This window comes from Ornithorhynchus anatinus, chromosome 2, assembly GCF_004115215.2.
Source record: "Ornithorhynchus anatinus isolate Pmale09 chromosome 2, mOrnAna1.pri.v4, whole genome shotgun sequence".
NCBI classification, from domain to species: domain Eukaryota; kingdom Metazoa; phylum Chordata; class Mammalia; order Monotremata; family Ornithorhynchidae; genus Ornithorhynchus; species Ornithorhynchus anatinus.
Window position 1 is genome coordinate 44,217,083 of NC_041729.1, and position 23,512 is coordinate 44,240,594.

At 40.2% G+C, this 23,512-nt stretch overlaps 1 protein-coding gene across 7 annotated transcripts in view; it reads right to left on the reverse strand.

The window, feature by feature from the left end:
- The window catches only part of LOC100080669 (transformation/transcription domain associated protein), a 161,312-nt gene that overhangs the window by 115,009 nt on the left and 22,791 nt on the right, over window positions 1–23,512 (reverse strand). For all 7 annotated transcript variants that reach the window (XM_029058767.2, XM_029058766.2, XM_029058772.1 and 4 more), the window contains exons 8-21: window positions 23,293–23,418; window positions 20,469–20,546; window positions 20,147–20,235; window positions 19,476–19,572; window positions 18,132–18,270; window positions 13,387–13,465; window positions 12,388–12,622; window positions 11,470–11,794; window positions 11,280–11,377; window positions 10,422–10,616; window positions 9,542–9,733; window positions 4,598–4,763; window positions 983–1,239; window positions 202–402 (exon numbers count right to left, since the gene is read on the reverse strand). In XM_029058767.2, coding sequence (XP_028914600.1) covers window positions 202–402; window positions 983–1,239; window positions 4,598–4,763; window positions 9,542–9,733; window positions 10,422–10,616; window positions 11,280–11,377; window positions 11,470–11,794; window positions 12,388–12,622; window positions 13,387–13,465; window positions 18,132–18,270; window positions 19,476–19,572; window positions 20,147–20,235; window positions 20,469–20,546; window positions 23,293–23,418 — 2,277 coding nt within the window. The remainder of the gene's footprint in view (window positions 1–201; window positions 403–982; window positions 1,240–4,597; window positions 4,764–9,541; window positions 9,734–10,421; window positions 10,617–11,279; window positions 11,378–11,469; window positions 11,795–12,387; window positions 12,623–13,386; window positions 13,466–18,131; window positions 18,271–19,475; window positions 19,573–20,146; window positions 20,236–20,468; window positions 20,547–23,292; window positions 23,419–23,512) is intronic.

Below are 23,512 nucleotides of genomic sequence, written 5' to 3' on the forward strand. Positions count from 1 at the left end.
AAAATCAGACAAGCCTCAAAAATTCAGGAGTTTTTCCACCATTAAAACAATGAGGACTGTGAAGCCCATGTGGGACAGGGACTGTGTCTGATCTGATTAACTTGTATCTACCTGAGTGCTTAAAACAGTGCTTGACATATAGTTAAGCACTTAAATTCCAGGATCACCATGAATAATATAAGGGTAGACATTAAATTTTACCTTCTCCATTGGGAGCTGAATAGATGCTTTGCAATCAGAAAACTCTATGGTAATACTGGGTCCTTGAATTTCAGTGACAATGTACTGAAGCTTCTGTGATTCCTTTAACATTTTCCTATTACTCCCTCCAAATTTACCAAGAACACGGTAGGCCACGTGAGAAATGCTGTCCGCAGGATTTCGTAAGGTACGCCACAAAGCCTTAAAAAAAAAAGTAGATTTTGAAATACATACAGTAGAAAGTATGCTTTTTTACATTCTACATAAATGCCACAAATCTTTAAAGTATAATCCACTATACAAAATATACAAAATATTCCCTAGCTGATTTAATCTGATATACAACAGGATCCACTGCTTTAAGGGCTAGTCCCTCAAATTCTGTATCACCACCAAATAGTTTAAAAGGGATATTTTAATGTTCACTTTGGATATGAGAGACTTAAAATCTGGTAAATGGGCAGAGGGGAAATAAAGTTCTTTTCCCTTTTGGGGGGCTCACTACAAAAGAACTCTAACTCAGCTACCCACAACTTAATATGTTCAATCTTCCGATTTGGATAATTTCAATATTTTCATAGGTGAGCAGAGTCACCTTTTGTGAAATGACCAGATTATTCTCTATAGTAATTTACTTTTATTACAATCTTGAAGAAACAAAATATTTAACATATGATTAGAAAGAGTCCATGGAAACAGTAAACCTATATTACGAAGCAAAAATAGTTGATGGAGAAATGATAAATACCCTCTACTGGGTTTTAGAAGAACTGCACATTACCTGCATGAGCTCAGCTCGGACTGGCTGAATGTGATCATACAGAAAGTCTGGCTGAAGATTATCTACACACAACTCAAGAGTTCTCAGGCCTTGGCTAACTAAAGTCTGAGATCCATTGAGGGCTGATACCAAGGGATCCATTAACATTGGTAGATACGGAAGGAGAGAGCTCAGTCGGACGGGTACAGTGAGACACAGTTCCACAAACAAATCTTTCATGTGCTGCTTGTGGAGTCCACTTTGCAACATGTTGAGTCCTGAAAGCAAGAGATTATATTTTCAATATGTGCCAAATGAATGGACAAAAACATTGCTCCAGGTCTATAAGCCCATCTAGTAGTATTTTCCACACCTTAAAATGGTTCTCCTAAATCAGCTGGAAATTGCTCGAAGTCTACATACTGATATCTTCCCTAAAATATTATTTTTTTAAGTTTAAAGGCAACTAAGCAGCATGGCCTAGCAGAAAAAGCATGATCTTGGGAATCAAAGGAACTGGATTATAAACTGGGTTCTACCACTAGATGCTGTGTGATCTTGGGCAAGTCACTTAACTTCTCTATGCCTTAGTTTCCTTGATTATAAAATGGGGGTTCAATACTTGTTCTCCCTCCTATTTAATTGTATTTTTTTTGAGCACTTACCGTGGGTAAAGCACTGTACTAAGAGCTAAGGAGAATATATAATAACAGACACATTCCCTGACCACAATGAGCTATGGTCTAGAGGGAAGAAAGACAATGAGCCCCATGAAGGACAGGGACTTTGTCCAGTCTGACTGACCTACCCCTGTGCTTAGAACACTGCATGACACATGGTAAGCATCAAACACAGAAATAACAACACATTCTACCTTAATATCACCTATAGTTTCTTCTCCAAATGCATACAACTAATGCTAAATACCATGGAATGGAGGTATTATAACAAAATTACACTTTATGGAAACTCTTTGGATAGTTTCATAAAGTCTCCTCCAAGGGTGCCTATTCCAAATTTGAGCACCTACAAACAATACTGGGTATAATTCAATTTTATTGAAGGTAACCAGAAGGCAACCATTTTGGATCTTTTCAATTCTGACTGGGATCTCTCTGGTCATTCTAGAGACTTAGGAAGAGCAAGGCTAGGAACCCACTCAAAAGCATTTGTGGAGGTAACTGCCATCATCACCATCATGGAGCTCGGCATCAACGAACACACACACACACACACACACACACACAGAGTTTCTGTGGGAGAGGAGGAATCACATCACCGGGCACTGAAAATGAGATAAAGGTATCTTAATGTTGGTATTTGTTAAGCGCTTACTATGTGCCGAGCATTGTTCTAAGCGCTGGGGTAGATACAGGGTAATCAGGTTGTCCCACGTGAGGCTCACAGTTAATCCCCATTTTACAGATGAGGGAACTGAGGCATAGAGAAGTCAAGATAGAAGCAGCGTGGCTCAGTGGAAAGAGCCTGGGCTTAGGAGTCAGAGGTCATGAGTTCGAATCCCGGCTCTGCCACTTGTCAGCTGTGTGACTGTGGGCAAGTCACTTAACTTCTCGGTGCCTCAGTTACCTCATCTGTAAAATGGGGATTAAGATTGTGAGCCCCAAGTGGGACAACCTGATTCCCCTGTGTCTACCCCAGCGCTTAGAACAGTGCTCGGCACATAGTAAGCGCTTAACAAATACCAACATTAACATTATTACTCTTATAAGCAGGCTTCTCTTGATTTTACCTCACCTGGAAAGTGAAAATAAAGTCTCAATTCCAAATACTCCTTTCAAAGTATTTTTATGACCACATTTACCAAACTGTTGGCTCTATTTTCTCTTGAAAAGAAAGGTATTAAAAACTCTCCTTGGACCTACATTACCTTGACACAATCAGTCAGCTGCCTCACAATTTACACTGCTGACTTGAAGGATGGTATAAACAATAATGGGAAAAAAGGAATAAAAAAATACATGCATTAGGCAGGGAGGGAGACAAGAGCCAAAAGGGATGCTTAAAGGTCATGAAACTTGGCCTCGAGGCTAAACAACAATGCCCCAAGAAACACCCATGATTTGAAATCAATGGTATTACCATGTGCAGAACACTGTACTTAGCACTTGGGAAAATACAACTGAGTTGGGAGACAAGATCCCTGCCTTCAAGGAGCTTATATTCTGTGGGGGAAACAAACATTAAATAACAGGGAGGAGAAGCCACAGAGTATAAGGACATGTACATAAGGGCTGGGGTGGGGAGGTATCAAAGTGCTTCAAGAGGTGCAAACCCAAATGCAGAGTGGAGGGCATAAAGTATGGGGAAATGAGAGATTAGTCAGGAAAGGCTTCTTAGAGGGGAGATGATTTTAGTCAGGCTTTGAAGATTGGAGAGCAGTGGTCTGAAGGATATGAAGGAAAGGAATCCCAGGCTAAAAGGAGGATATGAGCAAAGGGTGAGCAGCGAGACAGAGAAAACGGAGGTTCAGTGAATAGGTTGGTGTTAGAGGAGCAAATTGTGGAATTTGGGTTGTAGAAGAAGATTAGTAAAGTTAGGTACAAGAGGAAGAGCAGATAGAGCACCTTAAGGCCTATGGTAAGGATGTTCTGTTTGAGGAGGAGATGATGGAAAGGTTTTTGAAGAGAGATGTGTGCAATATTGGTCTTTTTTAGAAAAGTGATCCAGGTAACAGACTGATGCACAGACTGGAGAGAGGAGAGATTGGAGACAGGGAGGTCAGTGAAGAGGCCGATGAGGAATGTGAGGTGGGATACAAATCCTTGGACCAGTATGGTAGTAGTTTCATTGGGGGAGGAAAAGGGTGGATTCTAGAGAAGTTGTGAAGATAGAACTGACACAATTTAGTGGAAGACTGAATGTGTGGACTGAATGTAAGGCGTCAAGGAATAAGTCAAATTTAGGGGCTTACAAGACATGAGGCATGGTGTGTTGTCTACAGTCATGGGAAAGGCTTCGGGAGGACAAGGTTTAGGTGGGAAGACAAGAAGTTCTGCTTTAGACATGTTAAGTTTGAGGTGCATGTGGGACATCCAAGAAGAGATGTCTTGGAGGGAGAAGGAAATGAAGGAAGAAAGGTAGATTTGGGAATTATTTGCATAGATGGTAGTTGAAATTTCCAAGGGAATGGGTGTGCATGAAGAATACATCCAGGGACCCCTCCAGTTAGGGGTGGGAGGGAGAAGAGGAACTTACAAAGGAGACTGAGGAGAAGGGGTCAGAGAGATAGGAGAACCAGGAGACAGCAGCGTCAGTAAACCACTGTTTCCAGGATCTGTTATCTGTTTAGATAACGACTAGGGAGAAAGGGGGGGCAGGGAGATCCGCAGTATCAAAGGTAGTGGAGTGGTCTAGGAGGTAGCAGCCAAGAGGCCTAGGAGGAAGGGAAACATTCTGGAAAATGCCTTTTCTTCATTTTTTCCTTTCAAAAATCAACATACTTTTCAGGGTCTGGCACTTGTCAATTGTGGAACCCATGCCTCTCTGTACCCGCTGGATTTTCATTTAAGGATCCCCACTCTGTTTCAGACACTGTTTCAACAGTGGTAACTCCAAGGAGTTTGTATCTCCCCATTCCTACAAAGGATTGGCAGGGAAAACAATAAATAATCTGACCTTGCAGTAAATTCGGCAACAGTGGCAAGAACTCTTGATACAGGAGGTCGTGACTTCCTCCACCAATGGAGCGAAACAGGGCTCGAAGCAGCAGGAAATAGTTGTAGGGCTCTTTGGCAGTCTGGGCGAGTTCCATGGAGCTGTTAACTATCTTGTGCAAATGTGGCTAAGTTAGAAAGTCAGGTCAATAAAGAGGAGGGGGGCAGAAGAAAAAAAAGAGAAAGATCAATAGATAGCAATAATATCATAGTTCAAACAATCAATATGATGCAGTATTTAGGACAGGGACCTATATTTACTTGGTTTGCAAGGGAAAGTGAGTTTACAAGTTTCCTAATCTCTCTGACTCAAAAGCCACAATAATAGACTCTGCTTCAGGGAAGACAATCACTAAAAATTAGAAGTCACTCCCCCATTTTTTCCCTCTGCTCCCTCTACCACCCCTTCACCTCTCCGCAGCTAAACTCTCTTCTCCCCACTTTCCCTCTCCTCCTCCTCCTCTCCCATCCCACCCCCTCAGCACTGTATTCATCCGCTCAACTGTATATATCTTCATCAGCCTATTTACTTTGTTTAATGAGATGTACATCACCTGATTCTATTTGCCATTGTTTTTATGAGATGCTCTTCCCCTTGACTCTATTGCTATTGTTCTTGTCTGCCTGTCTCCCCCGATTAGACTGTAAGCCTGTCAAAGGGCAAGGACTGTATCTGTTGCCGATTTGTACATTGCAAGCGCTTAGTACAGTGCTCTGCACATAGTAAGCGCTCAATAAATACTATTGAATGAAAGAAGGGAATGTGTCTATTTACGGTTGTATGGTATTCTCCCAAGCACTTAGTACAGTGTTCTGCACAGAGTAAGCATTTAATAAATATGACTGGCTGGCTGACAAGAAGCAGGCCTTCTAGAACATTTTCTATTTCCCACAACCATTAAAGTTATTTATGGCTCAGAATCTTCGTTCCCAATCTTCCTACAGATTAGGACCAACTGCATTATCAACTACATTAATGCAACAAAGATATCGCTACAAGAGAGTCAGAAGTGTGGGTGGGAACAATCAATATCCTGATTTGACAAGGCCAGGAATCTCATTAGTGTTCCTGCCTCTTTTCCCCATGTTCTCCTAGAATATTTTTATCATTATTTTATTATTGATGGTGAAGCAACGTATCCTTTTGGAAACAGCACAGAACTAGGAGTCAGAAGATCTGTGTTTTAATCTTTGCTCTGCTACTTAACTGCGGAGAGAATTTGGATGAGTTATTTAACTTCTTGGAGTCTCAGTTTCCTCATTTGTAAAACAAGAATGAAGTACCTGTTCTCCCTCCTACTAAACTGTGATTCCCTTGTGGGATAGGGATTGTGCCTGATCTGATTATATTTTATATCTGGTGCTCATGATAGTGCTTGGCATACACTAGGAGCTTGAGGAATAATAATTGAGGTATTTGTTAAGAGCATATTATGTATCAAGCACTAAGAGTGAAGTAGTTAAAAGGTGACCAAATCAGATACGGTCCCGTTTCCACATGAGACCCACAACAATAAGGGGAAGGAGAAAAAAACAAGTATTTTAACCTCCACTTGCTGATGAGGAAACTGAAATACAGAAAGTTAAATAATTTGCTCACAATCACACACCTGATAAGTGATGGAGCCAAAACTACTTCCGATGTTCAGATTCCAGTCTGTGCGCTACTAGACCATATTGCCTTTCCTAGGCCAACTTCCTCGTGCCACCTCTCAAAAATCCTACGATGGACAATTTGGTGTTACTCAGTAGGGCCTTTACATTGCCAGATTGACTTTTAATTGGGTTTGGTATTCCACTGGATGCAAGAGATAGCAACCCAGATATATATGACTTAGGAAAGAAAATTCATCCGGCAAGGTATTTATGGGCTTTGCTAACATCTGAAACTTTTGTGCTCTGCCACATTATGCCGGTGAATAGCTTTCATGACTCAATGAAATTTACTACTGAAGGACATAACATCAATTCCAGACTCAAAAGCAGAGCCCCAGCATCCAGCAGTAAAAACAGTAAATCACAGTATAAATATTAAACTATTTGTTTCAGACTCAAGAAACTTGATTCATGGGGATAGTAAAAACCTGAATATTTTATATATGTTTCAGATTTCTTTCCTTTAAATCAAATTCCATGAGTTAGATTATTAGGTAATAATAATGATGATGGTAATTGTTAAGTGATCACTATGTACCAAGCACTGTTCTAAGCACTGGAGTAGATACCAGGTCAACAGGTTGTCCCACGTGGGGCTCATAGTCTTAATCCCCATTTTACAGATGAAGGAACTGAGGCACAGAGAAGTTGTGGCTTGCCCAAGGTCACACAGCAGACAAGTAGAGCAGGATTAGAACCCACGTCCGTTGACTCCCAAGCCCATGCTCTTTCCAAGTTTCCATTATTCCTTCACAGTTTATTTCAATGTCAAACAATATCTTACATAAAATTCTACAAATTTTTAGTTTCAAATAGAAAGTGTGAGACTGTGAGCCTGTTGCTGGGTAGGGACTGTCTCTATCTGTTGCCAAACTGTACTTTTCAAGTGCTTAGTACAGTGCTCTTCACACAATAAGCGCTCAATAAATAAAACTGAATGAATGAATATTAAAAAATATGCCTGAACTCTACAATTAAAAGTTTGAGAAAGCCAAAAGCCATGCCTCAGCCTCCTTTCTATTCAAATTTCTGAACTAGAGAGTGCTGCTTCAATAGCCATCAAAATCAGATAATTTATCTCCTATATTTAAATATAATCCTTTATATAGAAGAGTTAATACTCCTACCAACTACCATCTGCCTTCTCACATAAATAAAGTGGAGCAGGATTCTGTATAACTTCAAAAACTCAGGAGGTGTCCCTTCCTGACACAGCAGACAAAAGTATCCAATTAACAGGATGTCCATACTACAGATTTCTAGTCGACTGAGAAGCAGCATGGCCTACTGGATAGAGCATGGGCCTGGGAGTCAGAAGAACCTGGGATCTAATCCTGGCCCTGCCTCTTGTCTCTGTGCGACCCGTGGCAAGTCACTTAACTTCTCTGTGCCTCAGTTACCTAATCTGTAAAACAAGGATTAAGACTGTGATCTCCACATGGGACATGGACTGTGTCCAGCCTGATTAACTTGTATCTACTCCAGCACTTAGTACAGTCCCTGGTACGTAGTAAGCACTTAATAATTACCGGGGGGGAAGGGGGAGGAATTTGTAGAAGTTTGATTCTTGTAGGAGCTGGTGTCCTTATACGCTGTTGTTTCCCTTTTCTATAATTTATTTTAAAATATCTATCACTCCCACTAAATTGTAAAATCTTTCAAGGAATTTATATTAATGTCTGTCTCCCCCCTAGATTCTAAGCTTATTGGGGACAAGAAATATAACCAACTCTGTTATATTGTTATACAGTACAGTGCTCTGTACACAGTTAAGCACTCAATAAATACAATTAATTGATTGGTTAAACAAAAGGTTTTGGGGAGGGGAAAGGAATTAAGGGACTACATGGCTTCCATCTTAGGTGAAATTCAGGAAGACGGCGAAGGGATTAAAAAAATAAAATAAAAGGCACACCAAGCCCATTAATTATATGTCGTATGACCTGGCAACCACTGCTAGCCTATAGAGCTGTGGCACAGTATCAGTGCTATGTAGCTTCAAATGGATTCGGTACATAAAACACGTAAAAGCATTTTGCCACATGCTGGACCGCATCCCTACCCACCAATCGGCTTGTTGCACCCACTGCCCCAGCAAGGACATGACTGGTTAAGGACGAGAGTGCACCAACAGCCCTATAACCAATTCCTTCTTGCAGGTTCTCAGGCCCAGAGCCTTGGTTCCACCATACGACGGGCAACTACGCTACCATCACAGGCTTTTCAACTTGCAAGATAAATCAGTTCCAGTAACTGATCAGTTCAAAGTTTACTGTTACCCCACTACTGTGGAGACCCAGCACTCGGAGATATTCCGCTTCCTGTTCACAAAATTATACAGAGAACTGAATTCTTTTTAAAGAACTACTGTTCAAATTTGTTCCCCATGAAGTGGTCCTGAATGACTGATAAAGTAGTGGAGAAGCATGATTCTCCCTCAGTAAAAATGGAAGGTACAAACAGCTTGGAGCTATGGTAAACCATAATGAAAACTACTGTGCAAGCCAAAATGGTATACTGAAATTTGAGCATGGGACTTCAAACCTTAAGTGAAAAAATAGTCATAGAGGGGAAAGGAAATCTTTGTTCATGTAGGGAGGCCAATTTTACAGGAGCTTGGCAGTTAAAGTGTCACTGTGAAAAAGTCAACTGCACTATGTAAACATTTTCTAGTAACTGACAGTTTATTTATTCAAAATAACTCAAAAATGGAAAAATAGTCAAAAAGTTTCTTTTAAAATTAGACCCCCAAAATAAATCTTAGAATATTTGTCATAAAAATGCTTCCAACTTGCCCCCTGAAGAAACTAATAGATAAAATCCACCATTAAAAGCATATTAATGAACTTTGACAGAGGATAAAGAAATAATAATTCCCAATATTTGCATTTCTGAACTGTCTCGGCTGAAGCACTAAAATACACAAACATTTAGGCGATGGAAAACCCACATCAGAAGTCGAACACATACAGAAAATCCTGCTGAGAGCACCAAGCACATCACTTCCAAGTACAACCACAAAGCTTTAGAATTTGAAACTTCAATTCACAACTTTGGATATGTTTCTCAACAAATAATATACTATTTACCCAAAGCATTTTAATGCTGGGTTCTCATCATTTGAGCATGTGGACAAAATCTGATAACTCAAACCAATGATGAGACAGTATATCCCCAAAAGGCTTCAAAGGAGAAATTCATTCAAAATTGATTTTTTTTAAAGCACTATATTAATCAAAATATGCCTTACCTTCAGCATTTGTTCATTTTCAGCTGCAAAGAGTGAAACAGAGCCAAAAACCAACTTAAACAGCTTGAGGTACAGATTGGAGAGTTCTACATTAGAGCCCATTTCTGGCAGTCGATCAAGAAGATACTCCACCAAAATGGTAGCAAACAGAGCAGAGGTGGTAGGATTTGCCAAGAAGGAATTGGCAACAATCTGTCAAAGCAAAAAAAAAGATTTCCTTCCCAAAAGTCCAAAGGGTAATGAACCTCCCAAAAAAATAGATTTGCTGGCCTGTCAGGGGTTCCCAGAATAAATTAATTTCCAAATGAAAGCAGAGAAAAATATTTCCTTTACATCAAATGAATCCTTGTGTCTTAAGCACTTACAAATCCAACTTCATTTAAAATCTACATATTAAACTCCAAACAAAGAAAGGTAGTTCAGTCAGCTCATCAATAATGCAGGAATTGTGTTCTTCCAAAACCCTGACATTTTAAGGAAAAGCCACATTGCAGTATTTATGTCTTGATCATCACCGCACAAATGTTTATTTTGACATCGCTTCACATTCTACACAGGCATACAGACTTGGAAAGATCGCTCCCCAATTCTTCAACAACTTATTACTCAAAACTGCCAAATAAAATCATGCGATATGGTCGAATTGATGAAGCTGTCAAAGGGTTGCTGCTTCTTATAAAAGTTTTCTTTATATCATACAATTGCTTTAACAATGAAGTTTTAAAATCTGCTCTCAAAAAAAACTTTACCCACTTTATCAAAACAAATGTCTAAAATATTACACTATCATTGCAGATACAATATTTTATTAGTAACCGAAGAATATTCTAATAGAAATTTCTCAGCAATCAAGAAAACAAGAAAACTGACGATACTTCACCTGAAGAGCATAATTTTTTGAGATTCTTTCCACCATATAAGGTACTGTGGTTTGAAAGATTTCTTTAAATGTTAATGGGTTCATCATTGTGAAGACACCTGCAAAATGTTCCAGCACTTCCTTCTCTTCTTTCATTCTAACAGTCTGACAGTTTGCTACCCGAATGTAGGTCTGCCCATTCCCTGCTATCTGCACCTAGAGTAAGAAAAAGGTTTTATTACTTTACTCTCAGACAGAAAGCCAGCTAACAAACTAAACTACACAAACTAAAACTCTATTTCAGAACTTACAATATATACCCCCTTGAAAATGGCCTTCAATTTTAGGAGCCATGTTATGCTTAGGGCTTATATAAAGTGCTTTAGATTGGAAAATGTCCTGAAAATAAATTCTACCTCAGTAAGACATTTTACAACGATGGTTATTTATTTATTAGGTGCTTACTAAGTGTCAAGTACTGGGGCAGATACAATATAAACAGATCAGATACAGTCTCTGTCCTACCAAGAGCTCACAGTTCTAAGAGGGAGGGAGAACAGGCAATTCATGCTGATTTTACAGTTGAGGAAACAAAAACAGAGATGTTAAGTGACTTGCCCAAGGCCTGACAACATAAACAACTGGCAAAGTCAGGATTAGCCCTGGGTCTCCTGTCTCCCAATTCTGTTCTCTTTCTTCCACTGCTTTCCGAATGCCAGAGAGTTCTACGACCACATTACTCTGCATCACTCATCACCGCATCACTGAATGCAGCATGCATTCAGTGTACAAGTCTAAGTGGCTCAAGAGAACATTAAAAAAAAAAACCCGGAAACATTTTCTGAACAGAGCAGCTAGTTCTCTGGCTAAGACACCCACCTGATAAATATCTAGAGCCTGCATAGCATATTTCACAAGCTTTATGTAAATCTGGGTCTCCTTAGGCTGCAACTGTTTGTTGGGAATGAATTGTGCTTCTGCAAAAATAAGGGTTACACACGTAAGTACGGCTTTTACTCAGAAAATTGAAATTATTAATTGAATGTAAGTAATTAAGATGCCGCATTACCACCGGGTGCTTTACACGACGTTATGCCCCACGTAATTGTCTTGACACCACAAACCAAAGTTTTTACCAAACTCCGGCAATCAGTGACTTGGAATGTCTGCTTGTCTTCTTTCTCCTTTTCTCCTTGTTTCTCAAAAACAGGCACTGGAGCTGGAGCAACAGAGGCAGCTGGGGCTGGCGATGGAGCCGGGGCCGGAGCTGTGGGGGCTGTCGGGACCCCCGGCAGGGCGGCTTCTGCTGCTCCAAGTTCTGACTGAGGTTTACATTTTTTAAAAATGGCAGATAACTGGTAGCGGGCAATAGTGTGGAATTTAAGGACAAAAACCTTAGAGGAAAAAAACAAACTCTTAATAAATGTGACAGCTGCAGGAAATCAATCAGTACACAGTACCTACTGAATGAGGAGCACCAAACTAAACGCTTGGGAAAGTGCAATACAACCAAGTTGACAGACGCTTTCCCCGCCCATAAGGAGCTTACAGTCTAGATGGGTGACAGACATTAATATAAATAAATTATGGATATGTACAAAAGTGCTGTGGGGCTGAGGGTAGAATGATTATCAAGTGCTTAAATGGAAATAGCTTTCACTAAAACAAAAGTCTGAGAAATAATCAAATTAGCCTAAACTACCCGAAATACTTCCTGGCTTTCGATTTTCTTATTGATTTTCTTATTTTTAAAATTGCTTTTTTTCCTGCAACAACATACCTAAAAATTGTACCCATGTATGGTCACTTTCCCAATTGAACATATGCATGAATTGATGAAGTACATACTGATGAAGTTGGCACTTCTCCCAATAATGTATAATGTTCAAAAAAAAAAAAACCCACTAAGCAAGAATTTCAAAATCTGACAGTTAAGAAAACTGAGGGAAGACAGTTTCATCTTTTACCTTAAAAATAAAATTCATACCTCTAACATCCTCATTAGGATGTCTCTCCCATTTCCATTTTCTTGCTCACTTTTTGAACGGATGCAATCTACGAGATTTAGCAATAGTTTGCAAGACATGGTCTGAATACTACTAGGTAATGATTCATCGTCAATATTCTTGGCAAAGAGCTGGACAGCAAGGGAGAGGTCGTTTAGTGGTAAGTGCTGACGAACGTGGTGCACCAGATCTGCCAGGGTGCTGTAGGCAAGTGGCCTAAAATGACAGAAATGGTGGTTTTTATTTTCTCTTATCTACTTTTTTAAAAGTTTATACATTTCATCTCTCATTTTTCCCTTCACCAAAATCATTTGATTTGTACTTAACACTACGGAGTAACTGTTGTCCAACCCAGAATTCAACTTAAGAATTTGCTATTACCCCATTTTACCTTTTCAGAGGCATTTTTATAATGTTTTTATAAACATTCATTTTAAAAATGACATCTTTTATATATTTTCATTTGACCATAAAACTCAAGGAACAACTGCATATATAACTGGTTGATCGAGATAAAATATTTAAGTTTGTTCTGCAAAAGTTTTTGTTGTTCAAAAAGTGGAAAAGTATATGCAATTAGCATTTAATTTCCTTAATTCATATACAGCCATTATGATGCTCAAGCGCTAAATTTCTGGGAAAATCAACACCCTGCCACAAAGTCATTAGCTGGAGAACCACATTTAACATCTATCCTATGGCAATTTACTATTTTTCAGCTGTCCCTCAGAATAAGTATTACATATTTTTACTATGCAAGAACTACCCTCCTCAGTTCAACTCATACTTCAGTTCTCTAGGCTCAACTGATACATTTGATACAATTCATTTAAATATACACATTTCTGGCAATTATTAAGCACAATGGATGAATTAAGGACATAAATAGCTCCACAATGCAAGCTGTAGGCTTAAGGATTCAGAGCCTAAAATACCACGGACTATCACCACTCTTGCCATGCATTCAATTAGTCTCATACCTCAGTGTCTCTCGAGCTGTATATCCAGAGCCAATTAGTATGGATTCATCAAACAGTTTGTCCATGCACGGAATGAATTCTAGAATACAAAATTCATTGCATATCACTGACAAAATCAACTTCACATAATATCATTCATTCAATCATATTTATTGAGCCCTTACTGTGTGCAGAGCATTGTACTAAGCGCTTGGGAGAGTACACTGTAACAATAACTAAAAGTGCTTACATTGAAGCCAAAATGCAATTAGTAAGAACGAAACTAACATTTGAGAATGGGCAGAAGCATTATCTATTTTACAGTTTAGTTCTATTAAACTTCTTATTTGCTAAAGCCATTTCACCTAAAATAGAGTTTTCTCCAATTAGAGAATGTCTTCAAAGATCAACCTGGCCAAGATTACATGACTGGAACGTAACTTTGAGAAGTTGCAAAGGAGTTTATTGGCAAAGAGAGTTGATCCCTGGTCTTAGAGGAATATTTTACTAATTATAGTGAAGAGTTTCCACTGTGCAATAAAGGGCTTTAATGCTCTGCAGTAGGGACATGACTATCTATGACCAGATGTATCCCCATTGCTGTAGCCGCACTAAATGCCCTGTAGTTCACTCTAGGCAGTCAGCTAGTAACTGCAACTTGCCAATCAAGTGTACGAAGTGAGCACTTACTATGGACAGAGCACTGTACTAAATACTTAGGAGAGATCGCAGAGTTTCGCCTAGTGGAAAGAGAATGGACCTGGGAGTCCGTCCCATGAGGAAAAGGGACTGTGTCCAGCCTGATTAACTTGTATCTATCCCAGTGTTTAGGACACTGCTTGACACATAGTAAGCTGCATATGTTGCTTTTGGTTTATTAACAAAAAGGAAAATTTTTCAATCAAAAGGAAACAATTTTGGAGAAATTGAGAAAAACATCAAGACCAAAGCAAAAATTCTTGAGAATTTTTCCATCACTGTAGACAGCACCATCATTCGTCCTGTCTCACAAGCCTACGTAACTTTGGCAGTATTCTCAACTCATCTCTCTTAGTCAACCCTCACATTCAATCTGTCGCCAAATCCTTTCAGTTCCACCTTCACAGCATCGCTAAGCTGTGTGGCACAGTGGAAAGAGCACGGGCTTGGGAGTCAGAGGCCGTGGGTTCTAATCCCGGCTCCGCTATTGGTCTGCTGTGTGACCTAGGGCAAGTCACTTCACTTCTCTGTGCCTTAATTCCTTCATCTGTAAAATGGGGATTAAGACTGTGAGCCCCACGTGGGACAACCTGATGACCTTGTATCTACCCTAGTGCTTAGAACTGTGCTTGGCACATTGTAAGCGCTTAACAAATGCCACCATCATTATTATTATTATTACTACCACTCCAATCTAGGCACTTATCCTATCCCACCTTGAATACTGCATCAGCCTCCTTGCTGATCTCTCCTCACTCCAGTCCATACTTCACCCTGCTGCCCGAATCATTTTTCGACAAAACCATTCAGCCCAATTTTCCCCATTCCTCAAGAACCTTCAGTAGTTGCCTAGCCACCTCCACATCAAACAAAAACCTTACCATTGGCTTTTAAACACTTAATCACCTTGCCCACTGCCCCCCTCCACCTTACCTTCCTGCTTTCCAACTGAAACCAGTCTGTACACTCGCTCCTCTAATGCCAACCTACTCACTGTACCTCAACCTCATCTATCTCACTGCTGCCCCCTCGCCCAAGTCCTCCCTCACGCCTGGAATACCCTCCCTCTTCATATCCAACTGACAATCATTCTTCCCATCCTCAAAGCCTTATTAAAAATACATCTTCTCTAGGAGGTCTGTCCCGACTAAGCCCTCATTTCCTTATCCCATTCCCTTATGCATCCCACTGTACTTGGATTCGCACCCTTTATTCACTCTTTCCTCAGCCCCACAGCATTTATGTATATATCTGTGATTTATTTCTATTTATTTCTGTCTCCCTCTCTAAATTTGGCTTTGGCTTCAAAGTTCTGCATCGCCTTGCCCCCTTCTACCTCACCTCTCTTCTCTCTCTCTACTGCCCATCCCATACACTCCACTCCTCTGCCGCTCACCTCCTCACTGTCCCCTGTTCATGCCTATCTCGCTGTTGACCCCTGGCCCATGTCCTACCACTGTCCTGGAATGCCCTCCCTCCTCACATCCACCAAACTAACTCTCTTCCCCTCTTCAAAGCCCTACCGAGAGCTCAACTCCTCCAAGAGGCCTTCCCAGACTGTGCTCCCCCCTTTTCTCTCTGCTCCCCCTCTCCCCACCCTGTGCTCCTCTCCCTTCCCTGCCCCTCAGCACTGTGCTCATCTGTATATATTATTTTGTTAATGAGATGTACATCCCCTTGATTCTACTTACCTTGATAATCTTGCCTTGTTTTTGTTTTGTTCTGTTTTGCTTTGCTGTCTGTCTCCCCTGTTTAGACTGTGAGCCCATCACTGGGCAGGGATTGTCTCTATCTGTTACCAAATTTACATTCCAAGCACTTAGTACAGTGCTCTGCACATAATAAGCACTCAATAAATACTACTGAATGAATGAATTCATTGTGGGCAGGGAACATTTTTACCAACTGTTATATTGTACTCTCTCAAGCGCTTAATACAGTGCTCTGCATACAATATGCAATATAACTGATTGATAGGATCACTAATTTTGCAAATGTAAAGTTGATTAGGAAATACACACTTTTGCTCACAAATATATTTCCAATTCAGTTGTGCCCCAATACCCAATAAAGAAATTCCATTTCCCAATCCAAGATTTCTGCTGCTCCCCATCCACAAATTACACATTTCATTAGCACCTTTGCTTTTCAGTGTAAAAATCCTCAGACTATCTATTTCCTCCTTTGTATTGAGTCTGAATAAAGATGCACTAAGATAATAGCTCTAGTTTGCTAGGATTTATATGAAAGAAATGAAAATATAAATTAACTAATTTATGAAACAATTCTTCAGACAATAAATATAATCAGCTATCAAGACTCACTGCCTATCATTTCTGAATGGAAAATGGCAATGGTACACAAAGACTACATTAGGTAGAGCATCTTTTTTTTACAGTACTTAAGTGCATACTATGGGCCATGCACTGTACTAAGCGCTGGGGTGGATACAAGATCATCTAGTTGGACACAGTCCCTGATCCACAGGGGGCTCAAATTTTACAGATGAAGTAACTTAGTCAAAGAGAAGTTAAGGACTTGTCCTAGGTCACACAGCGGAAATGTGGTGGAGCTGGAATTAGAACCCAAGTGCTCTGACTCCCAGACCTGTGCTCCTTCCACTAGACAACACTGCTTCTCAAGGCCTAGTGGAATCTTTTCACCCCAAGGATTCAAAACCCCCTAAAAACACAGGTAAACCTGACAGAATTTATAAGGAGGGTTAAGTGCACAAGTAGCTAGTTGAAAGATAAAATAAAAGCTTCTCTGATAGCAAGCTCGGCAGAGAAAATCCTTACCCATCTTGGAATTCTCTCTCCCAGCTTGGGACTCCCAACCATCCCATAACAGCTCTGCCCACTTTAAAAGCCCTCCTGAAATCTCACCTCCAATTAATTCCCATCATCCCAAATCACCTAAACCTCCATCAGCCATCTCTAGCACATACCTATTTATGGCCACGCTCAGCACTTTTGTATATGTTCATTTGAACATATTTGTAAATATTCTCTTCTATTCTATTTGTAAATGTATTGACATCTATCTCCCCCATTAGAATGCAAGCTCCCTGTTGGCAGAAAACATGGCACTTTGTTTTGTTCTTCCTTAGCGCTTCATACAGTGCATGTAACAAGGGGTGCTCAATAAATGCTAGTACTACTTCTATCACATGGAGAAAAATAAAACTGGGAGAGAGCCAACTGTTCAGCTGGTGGAGAAACACTAACATTGATTGAAACTTGGAATTTGAAGGGATTTAATAATTCAAAGGGCAATTTCAAACTCAGTATCTAATGCCAGGATATTTGCCTAGCAATGACAATGATCAATATGATAAGCCCCTTGACAGCACCAGAGTGGCTCGATCACAGGAACAATCAACTGTATCACCCCTCAAGGACTGCAATTTGCAGTGAGGACAGAGAGTTCAATCATCTGATTTAAGCGCTTAGAACAGTGCTTTGCACACAGTAAGCACTCCGTAAATTTAATTAATAATAATTGCAATGAAGAGTGCGTACAATCAGAACCTACTTTTTTGCATTAGAAACTATGGTCCCAAGTAGTCACTTACGCAGGCATGCTTATCACAATTCAAAAGTTAGACAAAAAAAGCTCTAGAAAACTAGCTCCACCAACTATCACCAAATCCATAGAATAGTATATATTATCAATCGACTGCATTTACTGAACACCTACTGAGGACTAAACAATATTCGAAGCACTTGGGAAAATACAACAGTATATATAGCAAGGCACATGTTCTCTGCCCTCAAGGAGTGCAGAATTTAATGGGAAAGATTGATAAAGGTTATTTACAAATGGTGAAAGCAAGCAAAAGAATAAGGACAAACCAAGAAGAGAAATCACTAAGTTATTCACTGCAGCAACAAAAATGTAAATAAGAATATACATATGCACATCTGGGCTTTCCTTATTTGCCCAAATAATAGGCTAACTCCAAAGATCTAAAGAAAGGATACATTCAGTAGAACTAAAACTGAGCATTATTTAAAATGAGAGCCTGTTGATACCACATTTCGAAGAATAGAGAAAAAGCTACATACGGCTCCTTAAATCGGTGGTAAGAATGTGTTTTGCAGCAATCAGAAGTTCCTTTCGGAGGTGTGCAGTTTCTGCTGGGCAGTTTGACAGTAATTGCAACATTCCTTTGACCATTTGCTGGGAATACTTGGCTACCAGATCCTAAAGGAAGCATTAAAAAAACAACAGATGTGCAATAAATCACTGGGGGAAAAAAAGATAGCCCATAATGGTCAGGGATTGACAAGACCTTTGATTTCTGGAACTATTAAAATCGGCTAAAAAAATGTGTAGATACACTGAAATCAACGCTCCTACCCAAACTGTGCAGTAGAAAGAGCATGGAAAAAAGATGCCCTCTATGGGGAGGGTCCTGAGGATACAACAGCCCAGTGTCATGTATAAGGAAGCTAAGTATTTTACAACCAGGATGTTCCTGGCAGCCCAGGGTACCATTTTGGGCTACCAGTTGGCCTCACAAATGGTGCCTGGGACCTAGTGAGTCCAGCAAGTCTGATCCCCGTGTTTTACATTTAAGGATCCCAGTATTCAGCCACTTTTGTCCTCAGCTGAAGAAGGAATGGAAGGCACTCTCAAGAAAAAAGTCCCCCCAAATTCATTTGCTAATAAAAGGATAGCTCTAATTTTCTAGCAATACTAAGATTCCAATTTAACATGTTCCAAAAAAGCAATAATTCCCTAATTTATGCTAATGTTTAACCTATCTTGGGTGGAAATATCTGCCCGAACAATTTGCTGTCTTTAATAGGTGCATTTTCACATTCTCGAAACAAAATTTCATAAAAACACACCAAAGAAAGTCAATTTATGATTAAGACTGTGAGCGCCACATGGGATACAGACTTTGTCCATCCCGATTTACTTGTGTCTATCCCAGCGCTTAGTACAGTGCCTGGCACATAGTGAGCGCTTAAATACCACAATTATTATTTTTATTATTATATGGGTATGGCAGTTTGTGAACAATGACCATATGTCTGGAGTGCTGGGGAGTCTGACGACTGCCCCCTATCAAATACTTTAACAGACAAACCTTGTTCCTGTTGATATTTTCATGTTGAATGCTAACCTTCCTTCATTGTGTTTGTATGATAGTCTTATTTTTCTACAGGTCTATCCTCTCCCAGTTAAGTCTGAGTCCCCTGTGAGCCAGGTATCCCGTCTGATGTGGTTTCTTTTAGTATTTTCCTTTCCTCCCGTTGAGGCTTTGCAAAAGATAACTGCTTAAATGTGAACAGGAGTAATAAATTGTTCCACCAAGTTATACTATTCATCTCTAATAGTCTTTGTCAACAGGTTATTACTACACACAAAGCCCAGGCAAGTTTAAAATCTATTTCACTCACCTGGTAAATTCTTATAATGTAAGCCAAAAATGATAAGGTTTTAATCTGAGCAGCAATGAAGTCAGCATACAACTCTTTATTGTAAAGTTTATGTTGCCTGAAATTAAGAGGAGCAGGTTTTATTAAGTCTTATTCTGGCTTTTTTTTGTTTTGGTTATTGTTTGCTGTTGTTTAATGAAGTCAGTGTTAGGGTACTCCACATTAAAAAAAAAACTATTAAACCAACTAAATGCTTAATTTCCATACAAAACAGATCCCCATAGAATTATACAACGGCACAAACTTCCACACTACCTTTATTTATTTGAAAGATTCTTTAAATCCAAGGGCACTCTCCAAATACCACCCAGAAGAAAATGGCTAACCTGGCAGACCACAAGCTTGCTTCACTAAGAAACTGTCATCTGGGCCAGATATAATTGACTGGCTATTGACAATAGTAACTGGGTTCTATTGCCCATTACCAACACATTCTTTTCTAAAAGGCAAAGTATTTTTCTATGCTTTTAGAACAAAAAATACCTCTCGCTATAAAACAGATTCGAAAGAGCAAAACATCAGTCTGGCTTTACCAAATTTCTAATGACTTAGCAATTTAGAACTTCTGTGAGGCATCAAAATTGAAAACTGCAGTACAAGTTTTCTATGGCAGAGAAACAGCTGAATCTTACCTTGCTTGGGTAGATACCTGAATGATAATGGTATTCATTATCAAGGGCACGAATTCAGCAACCACATTATGAATGTTCAGCTTGTAAAGCTAAAGTGACAAGAAAAAAGGTCAAAAACCTCCCTTTTTCACACTGTTGCTGCAAGCTACTCAGAGCAAAATATTAAACATGGCATCAAAAAAAACTTTTTAGCAGATATGCTGCCTTAGTAATTTCAATAAGAATGTTAAATTTTACTTTAACATCCAATTCTCTTAGCTACCATCTCAGTATAAAAAGGTACAAAACTAAAGATGCGATCCTAGCCATTCAAGACACCTACCTGATACATTAAAACCACAATGATGGGCAACTCAGCCAATACTTTCAAGGACAAAGACCCTCTGGGAATTATGGAATGCTGGAAGGCAAAAAACATTAAGGATTTTGGAAATTATTTTGAAGTTCAAAGAGTAAAAATTCACAAACATTGCTCACCTCTCAGTTACTAAAATTAACTACATACTTTCATCATCTCACTTCTTAAAATAAATTTCAGATCTTCCAAAATGCTCTGGCAACATGAACTGTGAAAAGCATAAAAGTATAGCCAGGCCAATACTTTCTACATAACTTTTTCATACTTTATATGCAGCCTCATGGATCACATGAAAGTACATGGGGAAACATTTATAGAACTTGGGGAAACATCTCTTCCTCAATATGGGACATCAAAGAATTTGAAAGTGAATCCCTGTAACAATACAGTTTCAGTAACATGAAGGAAAGCCTTTGACCATCTAGAGAAGTAGCAAGGTCCAGCGGATAGAACACGGGCCTGAGCGTCAGGAGGATCTGGGTTCTAATCCCGGCTCTCCCACTTCTCTGCTACGTGATCTCGGGCCAGTCACTTCACTTCTCTGGGCTTCAGTTTCCTCATCTGTCAAATGGAGATTAAAATTGTGAGCCCCGTGTAGGACAGGGAGTGTCTAACCTGATTTGCTTGTTTTGTTCCCAGGGCATAGTACAGTACAGTAGGTGAGGAGAAATTTGAAGTGCCTGAGATCAGCCTGGATTTCCACCAGCAGTACTCCATGTGGCATGTGAGCAGGAACAGAGGAAGCAAATTGTGAAATTTTTGATCCAGGGTTCAGAGTTGGTGCAGAAGCAATGGAGGGGCAAGGGGATGAGGAAGCTGAGTTCAGTAGAGGGGGCAGAGTGGAGGATATGGACTTGGGCTTCAAGAGAGGGGTGACTGAACAAGGAATCCAAATGAGGAATGATGGCCTGGGATGAGTGTTTGCGGGGGGAAAGGGGCATCATGAGATGGAAGTGGGAAAGAGGGCAGTTTTCCATGGGGAAAGAGGATAGTGAGTCAGTCAATCATATTTATTGAGTGCTTACTGTGTGCAGAGTTCTTCAGGAAAAGGGGGAGGGGTGTGAGAGAGAAGGCAGGCTAGGAGGTCGTTGTCAGAAAATAGGATTTCAGAGTTGGTGAGGATAGAAATGATATTGAGATCCAGCATGGGTGCAAGTTCATGAGTGGGTGAGACAGTGCTGGAGAACAGCAGAGTTGAGGAACAAGAGGAAGTGGGCAGCTGAAGGGATAGGCTTGCCAACAGCCTGGAAATTGATTGTAAATATGGGCAGCTGCCACACAGGTCGTCAGTGGGTGAGATGGAGGTGGAGCAAGAATTTGAGCAGTTGAGTGAGAGGAAGTAGGGAGCTGAGAGATCATCGGGAACCCATGCGGTCACTGAAGTCCCCGAAGACCAGTGTACAGGGAGGAGGAGGAGGACAGAAGGAAAGTGCGAACCATGTCAAAATCACTCTGAAAAGCAGAGGAGGGACCCGGGATGCAAACAGTAACTGTACTGGGTAGTAGAAGCAGAATACATGGGTTGCAAAAGAAGAAAATGTGAGGGACGTAAGAGGTGGAATGATGTGATAAGGGCACAGAGGGTAAGGGACGGCCTAGTCCTCCCCCTCTCCAACAATTAGGGGAACGAGAGTTCTCCCTTGGGAGAGAGCTGTACAGTGTCAGTAGCATCTGGAGACGGATCCCAACAAGGAGGAGGAGGAGCAGTGACTGGGTTAGGAAAAAGTCAAGAATGAAGAGGACTTTGTCCACAAGGGAGTAGGGAGTTCTTCAGGCCACATCTTGACTGAAAAATAGGGCTAGGGATGGGAAAGAGTGAGGTGATGATACAAGATGTCTGGGGATAAGGTGATTTTTTGGGGGGGGGGAGGGGAGGAGGCACAAGAATGACATGGATGCAGCTAGCAGAGGGTAGAGTAGGAGAGGTTGGGGAAAAAATCCTGCAGCTTTTATTCTTTGGTCCTGAATGGCTGCCACTTCCAGCCCACTCTCTCTCTTATCCCTAACCAATATGTTTTAGCCTTAGCACTTGGCAGCGCAGGTAATGATATTTTCCTTCTAGGAACTGGCACACACCAAAATTCTGTGGCTTGGCTAACAATACATAGCTAGTCGGATCTCCAGCTCTTTGTGGGCAGAAATAGTGTCTACCAACTCTACTATATTGTACTTCCCCAAGTGCTTAATACAGTACACAGAGCAAGTGCTCAATAAATACCATTGACTGTATATAATAATAATTGGGATACTTGTTTAGAGCTTATTATGTATCAAGCACTCTACTAAGAGCTGGAGTAGTTACAAAATAATCAGGTCAGACACAAAACATATCTCACACAGGGTTCACAGTCTAAGGGGGAGAGAGGCCAGATATTTAATCTCCAACTAAGAGATGAAGAAACTGAGGCACAGAAAAGTGAAGTGACTTTCCCAAGACTACATAATAGGCAAGTGGTAGAGTCAAGCTTAGAAGTCAGATCCTCTGATTCCCAGGTCTGGGTTCTTTCAAATAGGCCATGCTGCTTCTCTAGTACACTGCTACTTCCTATAGACTGAAATAAACCTATATTATAGGAAACGTCTTTCTTATCTCTGCTGGGTGGCTATGCTTTATTGCTTCACAGCTCCAGGGTATCATAGACTATGCTTCTGATATACATCCAATGCTTTAAAAGTTACAAATCATTTTAAGAAAATAGTAATATGAAGATTTTAAAAGAGGAAGAAGTTAGACCTCTATCCCTGCAAGTACAAAGGATGAAAAGGTGGCAGAAGAAGGGAGACCTACCGTCCTTGTCTCACTATCATCCCGTTCAGGATTGACTTTCACAGCAAGTGTTGTTATCATTCCAACCATTTCTGGAGAAGGAACAGTATTCTCGGGTATTACTTGGGGATTCTCAAAATAACGATTCTATTTATCCAAGAAAAAGAAAAAAAAGAACAAGTCAGATTTTTCCAAATGAAAGAACAACCGTAAATAAAGTATAGCTGAAATTCTTCCAAAC